This window comes from Nymphalis io, chromosome 6 (assembly GCF_905147045.1).
Source record: "Nymphalis io chromosome 6, ilAglIoxx1.1, whole genome shotgun sequence".
Lineage (NCBI taxonomy): Eukaryota > Metazoa > Arthropoda > Insecta > Lepidoptera > Nymphalidae > Nymphalis > Nymphalis io.
In genome coordinates, this window is record NC_065893.1 from 879246 (window position 1) to 902054 (window position 22809).

A 22809-nucleotide genomic window follows, 5' to 3' on the forward strand; every position below is an offset into this window, starting at 1 on the left:
TTTTTAAGTTGGCAACATGGTCTTTTAAAAAGGCGGCAAAGAGAGTAGTAAATATGGAGGGATATATTAAATGGCTGCCGAGCTGGATATTTGTTTTTTTTTTATTTATAAACGGTATCGACCACGCGCCGACCGCTTTTACCATTATACTTTGGTCTCTATCTAGCCATTCGATATTCTTCACAAAATATAGATTTTAGATTTGATATGCATACTCTAATATGGGTATAATCTTTGTATTATACAATATTTTAAATGTCCCCTGGTAATAATATAAAATGCTGTGAGTGTATATGTTACATATACATTTCAAGTAAAAAAATGCGAATGTGTACTGTCGCAGAATATTTTTTCATTTGTTCTGTTAGATATTTAAAAACTAATGGTGTAAAATATATATATATAATTGTTGATTTTCAAATAAAATTTAAATATAACAAACTGTATGCCAATTTGTTATTTCAACTGCATGAAGTAAGAGTTAGTACCCCACACAGATAAAAGGTGCCTCTCAACTTTTAAGCTTTTAAATTATTTGTTTTGGAGTTTATTTCATTATGCCTGTCTACTTTGTGGTATTTTTTAGATAAACACATGGTAATTTTACATACAGGTTCCCCCATAAATTTTGCACATGAAAACTTAATAGTATGTGCCTGGTGCCAAAATTGTAAACTTTGTTTAACACCCCTCATATCTAAAGAACCATCTTGGCTAAGGAAATTGTTATAATGTGTAGTCCGTTGTGTTATATTTTTCACAACAAAAAGCCAAATATGTCATATGTCATAACTTGATGATGATGATGCTAATATATTTACAAAAAAAAAACATTATAATTTTTTTATAATTTACTAACAATTATATTATATATTTACACTAAAAATTGCTATGGACTGTATGGTATTACAATCTTGCCTTTTGATAAATTGACTTCATCCCAACATGTACAATGTAAGCTTTTCCTGTCCATGATATCTGTGTATAATTTACCATCTAAATGGTCCATTTCATGTTGGGCTATTCTTGCTGACCAACCTTTAAACACACGCAATATTTCTTCCCCATCTGCATTATATCCTAAAAAATTAAATGATAAACATTGAACAATCTCTTTTCGAATTGTTACGAATTTTGTATAAAATTATTGTTTTTTGTAATGTTTTATATTCATGAAAATAGTCATATACCTGTTACTTGGACTTCATTATATCTTGCAACATCTGCTGAAAATGATCTAATACTTTCACAGCCTTCACTGTGTATAACTTTGTTATAATCGAATACTTTTAATTTAGGGTTTACGAAAACCTAAAAGTGAACAAAAATAATACCTTTGATCTAAAGTATCATTAAATTTATAAAGTAATGATGCGCTACTCACTCACAGTAAGAGGTACAACTGTCATATTCTTGAGTTTTATAGTTTCTACAGGCATTTTCGCAATCTGCTTCGCTGTTAGTCTCATAATAAATATCCTTAAATTCACTCCTACCTGGGGCGCAGCCATTCCTACACTACCATATTTATCAAGTACATATATCAATTTTTGTATAATTTTTCGAATATCATCAGTTCTAATTTTGTCTACCGATACGGGTTCAGAGACTTTACGTAATATCGGATCACCGATTTGAACAACATGTTCGTAAGGAGGTAAGGAACGACCCCGACCTGGAGCTAACTTGGCATACAAATTCAATGTTTTTCTAAGAAGACCCATTTTATTAAAGGAACTGTCAGTACTATAAATATGATGAATACTACATCCACTTCATTCGGTAAATATCTATTATATTTAAAAATAATTATTATAAAATTTAAGCAACTGACTTGTCAAATGACAAGTGTCATAAATTTTTTATACGTCATTTGGATACTGCGAAGATGTATCATACAGCCTAGCCTTCAATATTTTTGTGTCTGACTTACAAAAATCAAATGCGTAATGATTGATTCATTTTTAGGTTTATGACAACCCCAACAACAAAACGATTAGGCACTCAACAACGTGGACTGAACCGGACGTAGACTACGATGGCATACAATGGAACTTCTTACTGAGGAGTTACTTTAATAATAATAATAATAATAATAATATCCTGGAACATTTTTCACACACGGCCATCTGATCCCAAATTAAGCTTGTACAAAGCTTGTGCTATGGAAACCAGACAACTGATATACTACATATACTACTTTTTTTTGTAAATACATACTTATATAGATAATTACACCCAGACTCAGGACAAACAGACCTGTTCATGCACACAAATGTCTGTCCTGGGTGGGAATCGAACCCACAACCTTCGGCGTGAAAGGCAAGTGTTCTACCAACCACGCCAACCGGCTCGTCCATCTTCAGCGACAAACTATATGAACGTGTGGATTGAGGAATGAGTATTATTTCATGCTAACATGGAAAGACATGTGAACCTCGGTCGGCAAATTAAGTACATAATATAGTTATACAGAGTAAGGATAATAAATACATAATTAAACCAAATAACTTTCATTAAATTTAATAATTTCAATTTATTCGTATATAGATTAATTTATAACCGAATGCCAAAAATTTGCGTAATCGTCAACGACTAGGTTTGTTCCCCTACATACACTAATATAACTTTAAATATTTATTGCATTTAACTTATCACTTCAACTTTAAAGGTGTTGATGTTCTAAATATATTTTGCATAAATTTGTAATTTTTTGGTCCATAAATTATTGACTTGTACTTATTGATAATATTTCTTATTTATTTAAATTTCTTATATACGTAACATTTTATTTAACGTTATTTTAAATAATCAATATCTTAGTAAAACTTATTACAAACTCAATTACCAGAAAATGTAATGTCTTCTTAATCTTAATTATGTTAATTATCTAAATTTAATACTGTTAAGTTTGCTTAAACGCTTTTCAGGCCTTCTCTGGCGTAGTTCAAGCTTCATTAAAAAAATCTGACATTGTTTAGGAAAAAAATTATACGATAATCTTTAATATATTGTAAATTGTGATCTCAGTTACATTCCGCATTACAACATTTAGATTACAACAAAACGTACTTTTCCACATCAATTTTCAAAGAAAAAAAACGAGATAATGTGATTGTGGAGTGTAACTGACAACCTTGAAAAGTTGATTGAAAATTAAGATCGTTCAACTTCAAATTTTTACTAAGTCAATTTTAGTATAAAAAAAACAACAGACGGTAGATAAGATAACCAAATTATTAATTCATTATTCATTTGTTTCAATTGGAACTTGTTAGTGATGTTTTTTGTCACTAAAATTGTACATTAAGACTGAGTATATAATATAAAAGATTATTTCATTTTCAATTGTTCCGGCTTGTTGAAAAACACTTTTTCAGTTTTGAGTTGTCCAGTTCATGAATATTAATTGTTGTTAAATATATAGTTAAGTCACTAGTTCAAAGTAAGTAATTGTTATATAATCACATTATTCAAAATGTACTGTATATTTCAACTTGTAACTAAACTGTGTAGGTACCTTAAACTTTTGTTATTATATGAATATTTGCGCTATGTGAAACCAACCTTCAACAGTTTTCTAATGTAATATATTTTACGATTTCTATTTTACTTCCGTCTTTCCAGATGTTTAATTTGAGAATATTACCGCAGAGAGCATCTCTTATAAAACGTACAATGTCGAGTCAAGAAGCAGATGTATTATTTGAAACAATTAATAATGCAGGCATTATCACATTAAATAGGCCGAAAGCTTTGAATTCTTTGAACACATCCATGGTATCTAAGTTACTTCCACAATTGCGTGAATGGGAGAACAGCAAAAATTTAGTAATAATTAAAGGTGCTGGAGAAAAAGCATTTTGTGCAGGAGGCGATGTGAAATTAGCAATTGATAGGGTGGAAGGTCCAAGATTCTTCCACACTGAGTATAATGTAAATTACCTTATTGGGAAGTATAAAATTCCATACATCGCATTTATAAATGGAATCACTATGGGTGGAGGACTAGGACTATCTGTCCATGGGAGGTATAGAGTTGCTACTGAGAAAACAATGATTGCAATGCCCGAGACTAAGATAGGACTGTTTCCGGATGTTGGTGGTTCTTATTTCCTGCCAAGGCTTCAAGTTAATTTAGGGTTATACCTGGGTTTGACTGGTGATAGGTTAAAAGGCAAAGATGTTGTAAAAGCAGGTATTGCTACTCACTTTGTATCTAGCAAACGGTTGTATGAATTAGAGAAACTGTTGTTAAGATGCACCAGTGAAATGGAAATACATTCTTTACTAAACAAGTTCAATGAACCTCCAGAAGAATTTTCACTAGCTCCAAACATTAAACATATTAACTACTGTTTTGCTGCTTCCACTGTCGAAGAGATCATTGAGAGACTTGAAAAAGTTCAAAATGAATGGTCTGTTAAGACATTAGAGGTCAGTTGTATATAATTAAGCAAATATCTGTGTTTTTAGTTATAAGCTTCAACTATATAAGATTAAAAAAATAAAAATAACAGTGGGTTTCAAGCCAGCTCGGGTTGATATTATTGTTATTGATATACATTTATAGTTAGATTACAAATATATGGTACTTTTTATCTTGGGATTTAGAGATAACTACCTGTAGAAGTCTAAATAAATTCATCGCCAACTTATATAAAAACAAATTGATTAAAATCAAAGTAATTACTTAGTAAATACTGCAGGGCTCAGTCCTCTCCTTTCGAGAAGAAGATTTGGAGGTTATTTAACCCTAATGCTGCAATGTTATTTAGCAGATACAAAATATTTTCATAGCTCGCTGAGCTTGAAATGAATTATAAAAACAAATTAAGCACATTAAAAGTGTCTGGGTTACGTTAAGGCTTGACTTTTCTGTTAAGCTTTATATATTCCAACTACTACGCCATCTCATCTCCTCGAACCTTGATTAAATAAAAAAAATAAGTACCACTTTTGATCTAATATGGATTTTGTTTTATATTACAGACACTTCATCAAATGTGCCCTGGCTCACTTAAAATTACAATGAGAGCATTACAAAGAGGAGCACAGCTGGAGTTGCCTCAATGTCTTAAAATGGAATATCGTCTTGCTTGCCGAGCAACTGAGAATCATGACTTCCCTGAAGGTAATAATATTTTGAATCTGATCTTTAGAAGTAAATATTGTACAACACACCTTATTATAAGGTTCACAGAGTTTAATTTTTTATTTATGGATGAATGATTATGTGTTTGTGTGACTGCCTTTTTCATCTATCATGTCATAAACACAAAAATGATTTTATCATGTCCATCATAAATATGAACAAAAACTAATTGTTTCAAAAAATAAATGTTTTTATAGTTGTGATAATTGGTAATATTAATGTTGTACCTATTTTATTACTAAATTTAATTTACAAGAACACTTGTTTGTACAAGTGTTCTTGTATTATAATTGTTTGATAAAGATAAAAAACAAGGTTAAATCCAATTCTGTTTTTATATATGCAATGCAATAAATGGAATGGAATTTGGACTTACTACAGATGTGTATCTTTATATTATATAATCCAACTTTACAAAAATATTAAAACTTATAATTTATTGTCAGGAGTACGAGCTCTTCTTGTCGACAAGGACAACAACCCCCAGTGGAAGCCAAAAACCTTAGCGGAGGTGGATGATGATTACGTAGAGAACTATTTTAAGAAGCTTCCAGAAGATAAAGAGCTCAAATTCTTTGATGCTAAACTTTAAACTCTAAGTTTAAGCCAAAAAATGTTATTATGTTAAATTGCATATTATACTCCTGCCATATAGAAAGTCAGTGATAATTAATTACTTTTACAAGTTTTACAAGTAGTATACTAAAATAAAAACTAGATATTTCGGATATTATTATAATACTGTTATTAGCGAACTTCGAAAAGATTGATTTTAATGAATAGATATACATTCATGGTGGCCCCGTGTGAATTAGAGGCAAAGAAATTCACTATTTAGTGGTGCAGTTTATTTCAACACTATGTATAAAATGGTGAATACAATTTAATTAAAAATCATACCAAATTTTTTACTAAAACTTAAAATGAAATCCATCTTCAATAACTTGCCGCCAAGTTAATTTTAAATGTAAATAATATGGGTCTTCATATTTTTTATTATAATTAATTGTTTCAACATATATAAAGGATACTTATATAACAATATCTAGCTGGGATGTTAAATAATGCAGGGTATGTTATATACTTAAAAGTTTAAGTGAAATAACTCGAAATAAAGATCTAAATCATTAAATTAATCTTATGTTTTATGCTAAATTATATAGCCATCTCAAGTGTCTTATTAGTTTTATGTGATAATATTAGGTTGGTATTGTTTGTTTTATAAATGTAATATATAAATAATATTCTTTTAAGTAAGTTTTTAAATGAAACAATAATAAATATTTACTACAAGTGTAATTTAAAAGTATTTTTACATGTTTTTAAAAAATATTTACCGTGAATGTTAGGTGTTTTTATTGGCTGTGCTATTATACGAATATTATCAAATCATATGCGGGCATTTATTTTTGTATCTTTATAATGTACTCTTACATATTGTTTAGACTATAATATAAAACAGGTAATTATAATGAAAAGGATTTTTTTTAAACCTCATTGTTCTTCTTAAGTATATTGTTATACCATTTTTATTTAAAATATAATTTTATCCTTAATTCTATACATATAGATAAAATATAATAACGGATAATTGATACGAAGTAGGACGTAATTTTAACTATAACTTAATTGTCACTGTACATGAATAATTAAAAGAATAATAACAGCTCACTATATAGCCCGAATACTCAGTATTATAGACCTAACAGTGTTTTCATAAATAATTCAATTTGGCATTTAATGCCAATGTATTTATGAGATGGGCAATTTGGTATATGAAAATATTAAAAAAATAAGTATGTTTATGATTTATATATTTATTTAAGAATTATACAAATTTCATTCAGTTACATGATAATTATACCCACTCATCAGATATTCTACCGCAAAACAGCAGTACTTGGTATTGTTGTGTTCCGGTTTGAAGGGTGAGTGAGCCAGTGTAATTACAGGCACAAGGGACATAAAATCTTAGTTCCCAAGGTTGGTGGCGCATTGGCTATAAACGATGGTTGACATTTCTTACAATGCCAATGTCTATGGGCGTTGGTGACCACTTACCATCAGGTGGTCCATATGCTGGTCCGCCGACCTATACTATAAAAAAAAAACTTGCTTACTTAGTGCAGGTGGCTCTACCACGCGGGCAAACCCGCGGGTTAAAACTAGTTGCAATGTATGTGTTGAATAGGTAAAGGTATATACAATTTGTTTGAATTTTTACAACATATCTATTTGCAACATAAGTAAACACAAAACGGACACGGTCATATTAGTATTCGACCGCTATAAACTAAGCTGCATGTCACCCGACACTTTCTTGTACACCTAAGAAAGCGATTCGTAATTCATATAATTAAAAGCTAACAAATAAATTAATTATCCAATGGCATATAATAATAATAATATCCTAGGACATTTTTTCACACACGGCCATCTGATCCCAAATTAAGCTTGTACAAAGCTTGTGCTATGGAAACCAGACAACTGATATACTACATATACTACTTTTCTTTTGTAAATATATACTTATATAGATAATTACACCCAGACTCAGGACAAACAGACATGTTCATGCACACAAATGTCTGTCCTGGGTGGGAATCGAACCCACAACCTTCGGCGTGAAAGGCAAGTATCTACGAACCACGCCAACCGGCTCGTCATATAGTATCAAATATTTCGTTTAAATATCTTTTAAATTTTATCACAGACATGACTATAGGAATTTAACTCAACTCAGATTTGTCGAACTTACCACAACGTAAGAATGTAACTTAATATCAATTTTAAGCGATTCGACATATTTATCCTCTCTTTCATTTTGGTCATTCTCGTCACCATCATTTTGAAATATGTCAGCGAGACTGTAGAAGTAGCTTTGTAAGTTTTTATACTGATGAGCGAGAGCTATTGTTATCATAATGATTACCGTGATGGCAGCCTTATAATCCACCGCTTTTGTTTTCAATATTGGGCCAGGCTGTAACCACCGTTATGAACGATCCATCTGATAAAATATATAATTAGTAATGTTATTGTCGCTTTGTATTATGACTTATTAAATACTATGGTATCGAGTAAACAGTGAATTGAAGGAACATGCTGAGCAAAATGGCTCTTCTCTTTAAGGCAAGATATGGTAAAGTTAGTAACTTCACTGATGACGCACACAGATTGGGTATTTCGCACGTGAGACAGCATATCCGAAATTACTCGACGGTAAAAATATTTGTTTTATAGAAACAAAAAAAGCGACAGTGAAAAAAGTTAAAGTTAAGAGTTTAACGATAGACAAACTAAGAAAATAGAAAAAAGAAAGAAAATAGAGCAATAGTGTAGTAAAAAGTCTTCTTGATCATACGCATTTCTACATCAGGATCATTGTTTCCATTTTTTTAAATCATACAATAATTTGACGAAGGTTAATAGATCCTTAACTTCGGTTTTATGATATTCTAGACCTATGTAAAACGTTATAAGGAGAACGTGCGAAAAGCTAAATATTAGCAGGTCATTTGATTGTCTATCCGATAAAGAAGACTGTGTGAAATAAGTCGGGATTTCCGATAAAATAAAAGTAAATATACACAATATTGCAAATATATGAAAGTATTCGTATAACTTCTTTGTGTACATATCTGCCACAGACCAAATTTTGTTAAATTTTGAAACGAATTTTGTCGTTTTATTTTGAATGTTTGTACATTTCGGATAGAAGCGGTAAGTGTTTAACGTGAAATAAATTATTTGTTATTAAAAATTGACTTTGTATACATTTCATGTTGTTAAAAATATAGAACAGGACTCTGTCATATTTAATGTAGCTATGGGTATTAATCGAGGCTACTTCACTTCATAACCGCGTGCAACAATTTTTACTTAATAAATCATAAACAACGTACTTCGGTATAATTAATATAATCTTTCATACGTTGTAAATAATAATTAACACTTTTATTTTCGTACGCTTCACGACTCGGTTCGGTTTCGAATTGTAGCTATACGAGTAGATGTGACGACAACAAGCAACAAGCTAATAAGATTGGTAAACTAACTATTAATGATTTTTTTATCATCGATTGTTATATTTTATACATATAATGTTTGTTAAGGACCTTAAAGTAGGACTTGTAATAATAATTTAACAGTTTTCAATTGTGAATATAATTATTTTCATTTTTTTTCATTAGGGCGAAAATAATTTTAAAATGAATTTTCCTAAAATAATTACTGGATTTAATTTGAATTGTGTTATAAGGTTTTGACAAACAGCGTGTTTTCTTCTTTTAAATATATTTCTGTACAGTTTAGCAGTAAGTACCTAATACTTAATAATAACAGTTCAGTTACATTAATTAATATGAAATCACGGTCACAATAGCTAGAATAATGCCGGAAATCCAGAAGTCCTCGGTGCAAACCTTGAGTTAGGCCATCCAATCGCTATAGTTTTTTCTGTCGTGTAGCTCTCAGTAACTGTCTAGAGTCTCGAAATTGGCAGTGTTTACACTCCCGTACCTCGGAAAGCGCGTAAAGTTGTTGATCCAGCCCAACGCTTGTACTATATCCGGTCGTTTCAGATTTGCTGTCCCATGGAATTATGAGAATGAGGGAATAGAGGTGCACATAAAATCATCAAACTCGGTGATGAGACACTAAAGGTTGCTTTGGTGTGTCAATTATATCTCCTATATGAATACTGCCAAATATGTGTTTGGGACAATTTCATCAAATTAATTTGTACTCATTAGTAGTATAGTAGTTTTATGTGTATATTATTTAGTAAAAAAAGGTACAAATTTGCTTAAGTCATCACAATGTGTAACTGAATTGACGGTATTGTAGATAATTTAAATTTTTAATACCTTGGCACGGTTTACTACTAAGTTAAATATAATACCCGAGTATAAATTGTAATATTATGATTATATATAAACGTCGTTGGTATTCATTTATCAGTGTTATTATATAAGTAACTATAAATAGCTATCAAGCTGTTGTGTATATGTGATAATGATTTATTATAATAATAAAATGATTAAAATAACAATGGCATAAAATAATATTTATATTTTCAAATAAATTGATACATACACATTGCAAGATATTTTTTTTGTGCTTATTTTAATTATATACAATAATAATATTTAATACAATATAGAAAAAGCCGAATACGAGGACTTCACAATCTGAAAATTGAAAATAAATATTGTAAATAAATCAAAATATATTTTGTAGAGACAGTTTTATATCGTCATTTCACATGATTATTTATATAAAATGAAAAGATACCATCGTTTCGGAATGTAGATCCTACTGGGGAGAACCGTCATGTAACTCAGTAGTCACTCATATCCATAAATAAAATAATATAATGTGGTATGGTATGTTAAATAATTAGAATTAAATTTATATATATTTGTTAGGAATAGGTAATTCAAATCATTAAAAAGTACTAAGTTGTCTATGGTTTCATCTTAATATCTTTGATTAACGTGAATCTTAACCAAAGATTGCAGGTATAAATAAGCCGAGCAAGACCACTGCAATTTCGTGCGCTTTATTTGTATTTATAATTTATCTCGTGTTCGGCAGTGAAGGAAGAATACTGGAATAACTGGAATACTGTTAAGAAACCCCAATATACTGTCAGATGAAAATTTGCCAAATTCCACCAAACCGCATTTGAACAGCGTCGTGGAAAACGGTTCAAAACCTTCTTCTTAAAAGGACATTAAGATTTGAACAATAATAAAATAAATATACTCACCGATAAATATGACTGATATGATATCTCTACAATTCCAAAACTTCGTAACATTACAGGCTTCTGGAATTTAATTAATTTTTTTTATTAGGTCTAGTCATAAAATAAGATGAGTTGGAATTTTATACGACAGACTTACTTGTCCTTGAGTCATCGCCACGACCAGCAATTTCCTTACTATTGCAGATGTGGGGCCTCGGCAGTGCTGCCAACCGGATGAATACATGGCGTTTGGAACAAGAGATGCCTGCAAAAGATACATAATAATAAAATTAACCAATAAAATAGATAAGAAGACTGGCAAATAAGCTACCTCTTGGTAATTATCACCATCGCCCATAGATAATATTAAAACCAACAACATTGGGAATTAAGAGGTTATGTTCCTTGTGCCTGTTGTTACATTGGCTCACTCACCCTTGAAACCGCAACGCAAAAATACTAAGTACTTACTTCGATCGTAACATCACCAGCGTTCCACATAAGAAAACCAGTACTAGTCAGGACCGCTATGCTGGTGCTTAAGATTGTCAAAGCGTTCACAAGCGTACGTTCCGAGTTCTAGAAAGACATTTTAGAGTATTCTATAAACATATGTTCGTATTGAAGATATTTTTATTAGTCTGATTTTCGCATGACCTTAAAATTTCCACTTACCACCATTTGCAACATAAGGAGACACAAAACGGTAACATTTATGGTAATTTGACCACTAATAACAAAGCTGCATGTGACTTGACATTGTTTTGTACACCTAAAGAAAGACTATATTTTATATATCCAAAGAACTTAAAAAATTTAACATAATAAAATTGGATTAATTAAAAGAAAAACGTTTTAATCAAAAACGGATCCACTAATACCAGGATGTCATAGAAATACTACAAACATGATACCTAATAGATTTATCACATTCATAACTTTACCGACTCCCATAAAAGTTACCCGCTACACCCTAATTGTTACGATGTTTCTAGGCTTGTCTAACTTACCATAACGTATCAGAATGTAATTTAATACCAACTTTAAGTGCTTCGACATATTTAGCCTCTTTCTCATTTTGGTCATTCTCATCAAGATCATTTTGAAATATGTCATCGAGACTGTAGAAGTAACTTTGTAAGTTTTTATACTGATGAGCGAGAGCTACAGTCGTCATTATGATTAAGGTGATAACAGCCGAAATCCTTATCATAAAAATCCACCAGATGATGTAAATAATAAAGCGCACAATATTCGCTAAAGCGCTTTTGTCTTCAACGTTGGGCCAAGCTGTAACCACCGTTACGAACGATCCATCTGGCAACAAATATGATAATGTTATTGTCGCCTTTTATACTTTTATAATATGATCATATAAAATACTATAGTCTAAATGGCGTCCTCTTATCTTAAAGAGAAGGTAAATAGTAAAGTTATTAATTTCTCTGATTATACGAATCATATTTTCTAAGTAAAATAAAGGAAGCACAGCTGTACAACAAAGCAATACAATCTGTTTGAGTTTTCGTATATCTCTAAATAGTGATCGTAATCAGGGTTCTGGTAACGAAATTGTAAATGAATTGTCACGGAATTTATTCCGTCTACATTACAATCCACTTGCCATTTTTCACGACTTATTAGGTAATGAACTCTTTATAGATAAGTTTCTTAATAAAGCAGCTCACTCTAATAACCTGAATAAATAACTTGCATCAATGCATCGAATCCATAGAAGCTCAATGATACAATAATAGACAGAGTATAAAGAATGGAAAAGTAAGAAGCCTTCTTGATCATACGCATTTCTACATCAGGATCATTGTATATATTTTTTAAAGTTATACACAGTTTAGTTAATAGGTCCTTCATTTCTGCCTTATGATATTCTAAGCCTATATAATATGTGAACAGAATAGGATGTGAAAATCCAAAGAGTAGTCGGTCATTTAATTGCTTATCTGAGAAAGAAGACTTTGTGAATAATGTAACGAAATTTAACGTAACAAAAATAAAAAGAAACAAAGTTATAACTCTATGAAAATATTTGTACATCTTATTATTGTACACATCAACTACCCACAAATTAGGTAAGCCACCAATGGACCAAATTTTGTTTATTTTTGAAAAAAATTTAGTCGTTTTATTTGGAATATTATTTTGTTTTAAATCCGTCATTTCTTACAATACTGTGTCTACAGTTAGTTTTGAAAGTGCAATAAGTTATTTCTTAGTAGAAAATCCTTTTATTTATTTAACGTGGCTGATAAACGCAGAACCGGACTATGTGGACTCGGGTGTGCGGAATCAAATTGTGTAATTTCTGACTAAATTATCCGAAATGTATTCGATAGAAAAAGGAAAGTGACGCAATTATATGTCGATGATCGAGACTGAAGCCTAGACTTGACCAATATGTCGTCTCCTATTAGCCTTCTGGCCTGCCTCTCGAACAGTTGTGAAACTCAATGTTTTGCTTAAATCGAATATCACAAACTTCGTCGACCACGAAATATCTTATGCTACCTAAATATATATTATTTCAGTAACATAAACCAGGTCGAAGTCAACCCCTAGTTGGTGATATTGGTCACTTTTGGGAATGTCTAATTTAAGTATACGATGCAGAAGATTAAATTATATATGATGTGTCTGACGACGAAAAATTTCTTGTTTTCGTCAGGTCGTCAGGAACAGAACATAAAAAGATATTATTATTTAAAATAAACAATAAAAGCTAGGGTTTTGTTTGATGTGTAACAAGTTATAATACATATCTGTAATAATTACGGTAAAATTATTCAACGATGTACTAAAATTAGTTACGATTATTATAACAGTTAATTAAATAAATTACAATGAAATCACTGTCTCCTCGGAGCAATTAACTGATCCTTTTAATAAGGTCTGATTGTAAAATGATTGACGACAGATCCTAACTTCTCACGAGTACATAATTAACTTTTTGATGATACTCTTAAAACCACGTAAGGAAGCACAAGTTTTAAATTGTATTTTCCTACTATCTATACATATAATAAAAATGTAACTATTTATCAATGGCATTCTTAAATAATCCTGGTGCAAATAGACCATAAGTGCAGTAGACCATAAGTGGATTTGGTAAAAGTCTTTTCTCAAATTTTCTATCTCCTTTAGCTCTTATACACACTTTATCACCATTCATACCCTGAACTTAGGAATAAGCATTTTACTTTTCTTTTTTTTTTTTATATTCGCCGGGAGGGCAAATGACTCTACTCCACCTGATGGTAAGTGGTAGTAGAGTCCAAACGCGACGACGGCCAGTACAGACGGGAAAAACGTTCTGCACTAGCCGCCTTCGCCTTGCCGGCCCGCAAGATGCCTCTTCACGCCTCGTTTGAAGGAACCCGGGTTGTAAGAGCTGGTAAGGAATTCCATTTTTTGGAAGTGCGACAAAGAAAGGAGTTGCCAAATTTCTTTGTTCGCGATGGAATTGATGTCACAGTTAGGCGGTGACATCGAGAACCACACCGTTTTTCAGAAACGTCCCACACCGTTCATTGGAGGTTTCAAAAGAATAGGTAACTAAAACGGACATCGCACATTTCATTGAGAAATTTTAACGTCGCATTGGAAATTATACCATCATTCATATCTCTTTTAATGAAGCATTTGTAAATGCATTACTGGTTAACCGTTACGGCACGTTCTTTTTAACATTAGTAATATCAAAAAATATATCTATACTTACGAGTATCTAGTTATTTTAAAGAACAGAAGTTTCACGTTTCTCCTCTTCTTCTTGTTTATTTATTTATTTTAGCTTGTGTAAATATGCCCGTGTTTTTTGGGCATAGATATTTTCGTCGTGACTTAATGAAAGAAGAATTTTTAATTTATTTGTACTCTTAGTAAAATTCTAGCGCCTCTGAAAATCCCATACTGCTAGTTTACGCACGACAAACTCAAAAAATATATTTATTTAAAGAATACATAAAATAATATTATCTGGTATATAATTTATTTCACATTGTTTAAAGAAAATAAAACAAATTGATTGATTGATTTCTAAAGGCCATGTTATGTTATGTAGTTATGCTATTTTATTTGTTTATTGTAGTAAATATTAATATCTCTTCTCTGCTTTTAACATCTGCACATATGCTTATTCACCATTTTTTATAAAATAAACATGATTTTTACATATTTAACACTAATTATTATTTTTCTTTTTTTTTATATAATTATAATGGAATAGGCGTTTGTCTGTCTTCCATCTCACCTGATGGGAAGTGTAGACGAAGACGAAGGTGGTACACGCCCATCCATAAGAAACCTGTTCACTCTACTCTTAAAGGCTCCAGAGTTCAACTTATCAGGAAAAATAGACCCAGGCAGGTCGTTCCAAATCTTGGCGACTTTCACCAAAAACGAGCAGTCAAACCGTTTAGTTCGACTTTTGGTTATGTCAACAACGTATGGATGAAACTTTTGCTTGCGCCTAGTAGTCCGATAAAGGAATGGAGATGGCTTAATTAGTTCGAAAAGAGCCTTCGAGCACTCTCCGAAGTATATCCTATAAAAAACCGATAAGCTGGTAACTCGACGACGATGCTCAAGGGTGGTAGTCTGCTATTTGAAAGCTTTTCGTTGTTAATTGACCTACGGGCTCTTCGGTCAACTGAGTCCAAATCTTCAAGATGATATTTGGCTGCACCGTCCAAGAGGTGACTGCAGTACTCCATGCAGGATCGAACTTGGGCAGTGTAAAGATTAAGCAGCTGTTCAGAGCTGAAGTACCGCCGAACCTTACAAAGAATTGATAATTTCTTGGACGCCGCTTGTGCCATAGACTCAATTTTTTGGCCAAAGTTGAGGTTAGAGGTGATGGTAATACCTAGAAGCTCTAGAAGGTTCGTAATCGGTAAGGATACACTTTCGAACGTGGGTGTTAAATTGAAGCTACTCTTTTTCGCGGAGAATAGACACGCCTGTCTTTATTTTAGGTACAATAAATTATTATTGTGATTATATTTTTTTTGAAATAATTTTAATCAATTTTTACTCGTCCACATTAGTGATATAAGGAGTCGTTTATTTTTTATCTTTATAGATCAATTGAAGATTTATTTTTCTTCTAATTAAATTCAAATGTTTATTGCTACAACATACTTACAAGAGGAACTTATTATTTATATAAATATTTTAACCTTTAGTTGATTTAATTTTTCATCTAAATCGTCAATTAAGGTTTTAGAACACAACAGTAAGGTATTAAACAAAATATAACTATATTAGTTTCTTATTGTTCTACAGAAAATTCGTGGTTATGTACTCTGTGATTGATTATTGTAACCTGTCATTTTATCAATGTCACAATCTCAAATAAAATCAAAGATAAACAATATTTTGAATCTGTTTCCTGTGTTTTTTAATCTAAAATATTTCATTTTATAAGAACACAATCTTGAATCACCTACACACTTAAATTATTAAATGAATAAATGTCCTGTACAATGAATTGACTAACAGATGAGTTTCAACTGAAATATTGTTTATATTATTATAAGTATTATTTTATTTAAAAAAAAAACCTTTATATAAAATGCGAACATACGCTAGAAAGCGTACAGAATATCAACTTATCGAGGGTGTTCACGAAATGTGTAGATTGTGCCTGGAAAAAGTGAAAGAAACTGTTCCTATCTTCACAGACACCGATAATGTTTGTGCTTCACTTACTATGAGGATTATGATGTGTGTTGGATTAGAGGTACTCATACTATTTTACTATTTGTTAATTATATTTACTACATGAAATATATATATACATAGTGCTGTGCTGTAGGGCTTTGTGCAATCTCACTTGACTAGGTACCGTCCACTCATCAGATAGTCATCCGTAACAGCCTGTGAATGTCCCACTGCTGGGCTAAAGGCCTCCTCTCCTCTTTTTGAGGAGAAGGTTTGGAGCTTATTCCACCACGCTGCTCCAATGCGGGTAGGTAGAATTCACATGTGGCATAATTTCAGTGAAATTAGACACATGCAGGTTTCCTCACGATGTTTTCCTTCACCGTAAAGCACGAGATGAATTATAATCACAAATTAAGCACATGAAAATTCAGTGGTGCTTGCCCGGGTTTGAACCCACGATCATCGGTTAAGATTCACGCGTTCTTACCACAGGGCCATCTCGGCTTTTTAGATAGTCATCGCAAAATAGCAATACTTAGTATTGTTGTATTTCAATTTGAAGGGTGAGTGAATTTTTTTTATTTTATTATTAACCAGATAACCCGTGAAGACTGCCTGCCTGACATGATTTGTACCGAGTGCCATAAAGAATTAAATAACTATTACGAGTTTAAAAAGAGATGTGTTCTAACTTACCAAAAGTTAAAATCACATGCCTTAGCTGTAAAACAAATGGTAACAAAAAAAGGTACCGATACAAATGTAAAAGAAGACCAGAATAAAACACCAAGTGTATTAGATCGAGTACATCTAGACAATGTGGAACAAATATTGCCTGTGAAGGAGTCACAAGACTTTGAAGTAAATATAGACCACAATGGTCTGTCCAATGTGCCCAATGAAAATGTTGAGGTATATATTATTCAGATAATGTTTTCTTTTGTAGGTTTTCCTATTCACCAGATATTGCACTTAATAAAGCTCTATTCATCACTGTTCTCATAAAATATGATCATTATTGATAGGCAATTAAATAAATTAAACAATTAATAAGCACTTCATTCTGTACCTATCTTTCCTTTGTAATTTTTCTACTGACAAGTTTAGTCCTTGTATACACAATTATTACATATGTTTGTTGCTTTTAGTGTTATGCCCTTGTGTCTTGTTTCGAATACAAAAATGAAACCTCTTAATTGCAAATTGAGTTATTTTTATAACTCTTTTCGAAAGGTCAATGACAAAGGTGACCTTACTCAGTGAGCCTTTGTTTTTCTTGTATCTCAATACTTTTCAATATGATGTATTATGTATGAATTATTCCAAGCAACATTATAATAACATTTTTCATACTCAATTAATAAATATATTAGACAACTGTTGAATCATACTTTATTTTGTAATCGAATTGTGTTTTACTTGGTGGTAGGGATTTGTGCAGGCCCACCTTTTTTTTGTAGAATAAGTAGTAGACGAATGGGCCAACAGATGGTATGTGGTCATGACCGCCTTTAGACATTGGCATTGAAAGAAATGTTAACCAAAGCATACATCGCCACCTACCTTGGGAACTAAGATGTTATAACCCTTGTGTATGTAATTACACTGGCTCATTCACCTTTCAAAACCGGAACACAACAATATCAAGTACAGCTGTTTTGCGGTAGAATATCTGATGAGTGGGTGGTACCTACCCAGACGAGCTTGAACAAAGCCCTACAAACCCATGGATAGGTATTACACACTCATTACATTAAACAGATATACATGGTACTGTAGTCTTTCCGTTTGAAATGTGAGTGAGCCAGTGATACTACAGGTACAAGGGACATAACATCTTATTTCCCAAAGTTTGTGGCACATGCAAGGATAATATTTCTTACTGCTTTAATTTGTATGGGAGGAGGCGACTATTTACATTAAAAGAAAATATTTTTATATTAATATAATTTAATTTCCACAGATTGAGAATGGGTGGTGTTGCTTAACATATTAAATGTACTTATTTTATCCGCCTGTGTTAGACTTGTTGATCAAACAACAGAGTTTGACCCAATGCCAGTATTGAATCCGACTTTCATATCACTAGTCAGTTTATATATTGTTCAGTAATTGAGGCTAACAAGATCCTTTGGTGTGTTTTTATTATATTATAGAAATCTACAACAGAAGCAACTACAAATATATTGGAGACACCTGAAAATCAAGATGTATCTGAATTTATCTCTTCTATCCTTTTGGAACTTGGTATTTTAACAAGAAATGGTGAACACGCTTTAAAGATGGATCAAAATATTAAATTAATAGAAATAGAAACAGGAGACGATACAAAAATGATTTTAGAGCTTTTGGAAATTGATGAGGTATTTCATTCAATCGTTTTAAAAAGAGAATGATTAAATCTTGTCAATGTTCATTTAAATCATTACCTCTAATCCTATATGACTTTGTTGGTACATTTTATAGAATTTATTTTTTAGTTATTGTTATTTGATTATACACAAATTACAGTAAAATGTTTTAGGGGCAACAGAATGCACCTAAGAATAAAATTAGTAGTAATGAAATAAATATTCAATCAACGATTAAATATATCGAGCCTTGCGATAATGGCAAGAATGTGACACCGCCGAAGGAGTAAGTCGGACACTTATGTTTTAACCGTTTATTTGTATATTTAAAGTCTATTTATATCAAAACTTTATAATTCTTTGAAGAATAGGAATCAGAAGTGAGTAATTACTAAGTATTACTAAATACTTACTACTACTACTAAATATTACTAATTACTAATAATTACTAAATGTGCGTGCGCAGCGAGCGCGCGCGGTGTCCGCAGTGCGGGAAGCGCTTCGCCACGCGCGGCGCGCTGCGCAGGCACGCGCGCGTGCACTCCGGGGAGCGCCCCTACGTCTGCACCGTCTGCGCGCGCGCCTTCGCGCAGAGGGAGGTGCTGCGCCGCCACGAGCTCGTGCACGGAGGTGCGGCCGGTCGCTCGGACGTAAGTCGTAAACGTGCAACGGTCTCCGAGTCACCGTCTGCCGCGTCGTACTTGCAGAGGAGAAGCCGTTCAAGTGCGCGCAGTGCGGGAAGGGCTTCACGCAGCGCGGCGCGCTGGCGGCGCACGCGCGCGCGCACGCGGCGCCCGACGCGCGGGCGCTGGCGCTGCACCGCTGCGCGCGCTGCCCCAAGGTGTTCCTGCACGCCTCCGGTGAGCGCCGGCCCCCGCCTGTCGGGTCCCGGGGCCGCGCCCGGCCTGACGCCCGTGTCGCTCGCAGGGCTCAGCCGGCACGCGATGCAGCACAGCGGCCGCGTGTTCGCGTGCGGAGCGTGCGAGCGGCGCTTCAGCGACAAGAGCTCGCTGCTGCGCCACCTGCGCGCGCGCCACGCGGCGGGCGGCGCGGCGGGCGGCGCGGCGGGCGGCGCGGCGGGCGGCGCGGCGGGCGGCGCGGCGGGCGGCGCGGCGGGCGGCGCGGCGGGGGCGGCGCGCCGGTGACGCGGCTCGGTACGATCTCGTTTTTTATATTTACCTATGTAACGGTTTTCTGCAAAAAGATGGCACCCGACGAGCGGACTGCTTTCAACCTGTCCGTTTGAAATTAGTGTTGCATGTGGTCTAAAACCGGCTAAAATGTAAACGTGCCAATAGTTTCTTGAGTAGAATAGAGTACTTTTAAAAGACTGTCGTCACGAAATTTTGCTAAGATTAAATGAAATTTGTCTAACAGTGAAATGGCATTAAGATTGGTTAACTTGCCACAAAGAAAGTTACATCTATACATATGGGATATTTTTAAATGTGTGTCTGTCTTATACTTTTTATAGATGGGTTTCGAGGCTCGGCGTCGATTAACCGATTCATAACACATTGTTGCGATTGTATACGATTCTTGGTTTTGATCGTGGATTGAATAGAAAAAATTTCAACTACAGCGAGTGTTTTGTATGACACAATTGTTATGTTCGCATTTAAAAACGACCCTATATTTGACTGAATTACAATAGTATGTATTGTATATGTGTGATACAATTTTATTTTATCTAAAGTTTTGTAACTCATAAACGAAATTGTTAATCAGTCAATCAATGTTACTTTTATATATATATATATATATATATATATATATATGCTTATATAATGTTATATCTTAAGATATTAAAAATGTCTTGTCATAATAAATATGATATTATTTTCATTACAAGTTGTACCTAATGTAAACAGAAGTAATTTAAACGACCTCACTCTCAATGATCTAAGGTGATTCTTAATATATAATTAATTTAAATAAATTATAAAGGAAATCATATATTATATAAATAATCATAAATAAAACACGTTTTATTTACTTAAACATTTTATTTGAAAAAAATTTCATCCTATATTGAAAGGCAACGTGGTATTGTATATTTTCGAAATGATTACAAGGTAAACATTCAATACTGCTGTATTCCGGCTGCGAGCAACGCCCAGGACATGCGACGGATGGCACTTATTGTTAAATAACACGTACAAATAATTCCAAACTAATATTTTCTCAAGTTTTATTCAATAACCAAGTACACGCCACCGCATTGTTACATATGGAATGCCTTTAATACACTTAAAAATAACATTATACACATCCTATAAGCATACTATTAAATATTTATATTTTTTTTAGTTTAGAATTTTGTTCAGGAATTAAGTATGAATAATTAAGAAAGGTAGGCCGATGAAGAAGCAGCCATCAGTGGGACGTGGCGTTCAGCGAACCGATATAAAACTACACAACACACCGTATAACGTAATATCAGCGTAAACATACGGAACATCGAACAATATAATATAACGAGGGGACAAATTGATCCAGAAACGAATGATAATTAATTACACATGAAAACTTCTATATCTAAAATATAAATGATTATAAAAATAAATAAGGGCCGTCGCCCCTCCCTTTCACCCCCCCCCCCCACTACTCTCAAGACACTTCGGCCACTTGTTCCACTTTGAGCAAAACTAGCTGTAAATTTAAATATCCTCGAAAATATTGGTGTTTTACACTTTAAATATTAAGATTTATATAAAGATATAGCCGTCGGCTCAAACCGACACGATATATTCTGAAGTGCTACAGGACTCTTCGAATGAGTCGCGTCCTTCCGACAGCCACGCATCCCTCTCACGTGCGATCAACAAAATAATTAACAGGCCGACTAAATTTAAAAAGTTCCTACCACATACAAAGAAGTAGTTAAAGTAAAACAAAGCACACAGCGCTTTAATTTATGACTGATGCTCCCGATCGATACATAATCATTATTATAGAATAAAATTCAAATCACTTACAAATAATTATATTAATTAAACGAATCTGTGTGCCTCTACGATCTCAATATTCTCGGTTTCGAAGATACATTCTCGAACAATGTATACATATTCGGTTATTATAGCACATTATAGTCTAAAATAAAATTACTATTAATAATAGTAATAATCAATATTTACACTTAATAGTCCCGACTACGACGCCCGACGGATCCGATGTTTGTAAAAACACGCAAGCACCGGTCTAATTCGACCTCTCCATTACAGAATATAAAGGTGACAATCTACCGACAATCGAACAGCTAAATATCGCCTGGACGGTGTAAACAGTATGTAAAACTTCGATATCACTCCGTACACGTCCACGAGCCGGTCCGGCGGCCGCCACGGCTCCCGTTTGCAATTAATCCGCGGTTTCACACTTCGAACGAAACCGTGAAAATCTGTTAATATTTGGCACTCGACTACTTCGAATGCGACGTCGGACCGCGCGAATCGACCTACGCGCGGACGGCCGCGCCTCGACGACGACGAGAGTCGGCTCCGACACGTCGCACGCAGAGCGCGTCGCAGTGTCGCGGGGCGCATGCGGAGCGGCGGGCGGAGCGGCGGGCGGAGCGGCGGGCGGAGCGGCGGGCGGAGCGGCGGGCGTGGCGGCGGGCGCGGGCGGCGGGCGGCGCCGTCTACATGTTCTCGAACTGGTCCACGCGGCGCTTGGTGTTCCCCTTGCGGATCTCGCGCAGCGTCTTGTACTTGTCGCGTCCCTGGCGCACGTTCTCGCGGTGGATCTTGTCCATGGCCGTCTCCTTGGTCTCGTCGCGGGACTGCGCCAGGTCCTGCTTCAGCGCCTGCAACGAGAGGGGCGCGTGAGAGAGAGCGCGAGAGAGCGCGAGAGAGAGCGAGAGGGAGGGA

The 22809-nt window shown here is 33.9% G+C and overlaps 5 protein-coding genes across 11 annotated transcripts in view; 2 read left to right on the forward strand and 3 right to left on the reverse strand.

Moving 5' to 3' along the window:
• Positions 1–786: 786 nt before the first annotated feature.
• On the reverse strand, positions 787–1843 carry LOC126769174 (peptide deformylase, mitochondrial-like). 2 transcript variants are annotated; one of them, XM_050487815.1, is made up of 3 exons: positions 1389–1843; positions 1191–1311; positions 796–1080 (listed from the first exon to the last, which is right to left on the reverse strand). In XM_050487815.1, the coding sequence occupies exons 1-3, from the start codon at positions 1722–1724 to the stop codon at positions 890–892; spliced, it is 648 nt and encodes a 215-aa protein (XP_050343772.1). In that variant the 5' UTR covers positions 1725–1843; the 3' UTR covers positions 796–889. The 2 variants fall into 2 exon arrangements, with proteins under 2 accessions (XP_050343774.1, XP_050343772.1); XM_050487817.1 differs by lacking the exon at positions 1191–1311 and having other exon boundaries at positions 787–1080; positions 1385–1843.
• A 1188-nt stretch (positions 1844–3031) lies between these two features.
• LOC126769160 (3-hydroxyisobutyryl-CoA hydrolase, mitochondrial) lies at positions 3032–6621 on the forward strand. Of its 3 annotated transcripts, none has more exons than XM_050487782.1 (4): positions 3032–3218; positions 3628–4437; positions 4993–5134; positions 5602–6621. In XM_050487782.1, exons 2-4 carry the CDS (start codon positions 3628–3630, stop codon positions 5745–5747), a joined length of 1098 nt encoding a protein of 365 aa, XP_050343739.1. In that variant the 5' UTR covers positions 3032–3218; the 3' UTR covers positions 5748–6621. The 3 variants fall into 3 exon arrangements, with proteins under 3 accessions (XP_050343739.1, XP_050343738.1, XP_050343740.1); XM_050487781.1 differs by lacking the exon at positions 3032–3218 and adding an exon at positions 3225–3445; XM_050487783.1 differs by lacking the exon at positions 3032–3218 and adding an exon at positions 3488–3512.
• Positions 6622–10259: 3638 nt separating this feature from the next.
• On the reverse strand, positions 10260–12011 carry LOC126769181 (uncharacterized). 2 transcript variants are annotated; one of them, XM_050487826.1, is made up of 5 exons: positions 11918–12011; positions 11379–11486; positions 11065–11172; positions 10929–10988; positions 10260–10347 (listed from the first exon to the last, which is right to left on the reverse strand). In XM_050487826.1, exons 1-5 carry the CDS (start codon positions 11918–11920, stop codon positions 10306–10308), a joined length of 321 nt encoding a protein of 106 aa, XP_050343783.1. In that variant the 5' UTR covers positions 11921–12011; the 3' UTR covers positions 10260–10305. The 2 variants fall into 2 exon arrangements, with proteins under 2 accessions (XP_050343783.1, XP_050343782.1); XM_050487825.1 differs by lacking the exon at positions 11918–12011 and adding an exon at positions 11583–11869.
• A 4282-nt stretch (positions 12012–16293) lies between these two features.
• On the forward strand, positions 16294–20049 carry LOC126769197 (zinc finger protein 184-like; the record flags this gene model as incomplete). Its single annotated transcript, XM_050487836.1, has 8 exons — positions 16294–16665; positions 17187–17501; positions 18746–18952; positions 19114–19226; positions 19407–19570; positions 19648–19800; positions 19868–20008; positions 20048–20049. Coding segments are annotated over exons 1-8 (1263 nt in total), but the record flags the coding sequence as incomplete, so codon positions are not given.
• Positions 20050–21114: 1065 nt separating this feature from the next.
• Positions 21115–22809, reverse strand: part of LOC126769129 (moesin/ezrin/radixin homolog 1) — a 39199-nt gene continuing 37504 nt past the window's right edge. For all 3 annotated transcript variants that reach the window (XM_050487725.1, XM_050487723.1, XM_050487724.1), the window contains one exon: positions 21115–22745. In XM_050487725.1, coding sequence (XP_050343682.1) covers positions 22581–22745 — 165 coding nt within the window. In that variant the 3' untranslated portion in view covers positions 21115–22580. The remainder of the gene's footprint in view (positions 22746–22809) is intronic.

Coding starts and splice junctions, on each gene's coding strand:
- LOC126769174 (XM_050487815.1), bottom strand. CDS start 1,724: ATGGGTCTTCTTAGAAAAACATTGAATTTGTATGCCAAGTTAGCTCCA. Junction 1,312..1,388: donor TGACAGTTGTACCTCTTACT/GTGAGTGAGTAG, acceptor GTTCACTTTTAG/GTTTTCGTAAACCCTAAATT. Junction 1,081..1,190: donor TAATGAAGTCCAAGTAACAG/GTATATGACTAT, acceptor TTAATTTTTTAG/GATATAATGCAGATGGGGAA.
- LOC126769160 (XM_050487782.1), top strand. CDS start 3,628: ATGTTTAATTTGAGAATATTACCGCAGAGAGCATCTCTTATAAAACGT. Junction 4,438..4,992: donor GGTCTGTTAAGACATTAGAG/GTCAGTTGTATA, acceptor TTTATATTACAG/ACACTTCATCAAATGTGCCC. Junction 5,135..5,601: donor GAATCATGACTTCCCTGAAG/GTAATAATATTT, acceptor ATTTATTGTCAG/GAGTACGAGCTCTTCTTGTC.
- LOC126769181 (XM_050487825.1), bottom strand. Junction 11,173..11,378: donor CTGGTGATGTTACGATCGAA/GTAAGTACTTAG, acceptor TATCTTTTGCAG/GCATCTCTTGTTCCAAACGC. Junction 10,348..10,928: donor CATATCAGTCATATTTATCG/GTGAGTATATTT, acceptor TTCAATTTTCAG/ATTGTGAAGTCCTCGTATTC.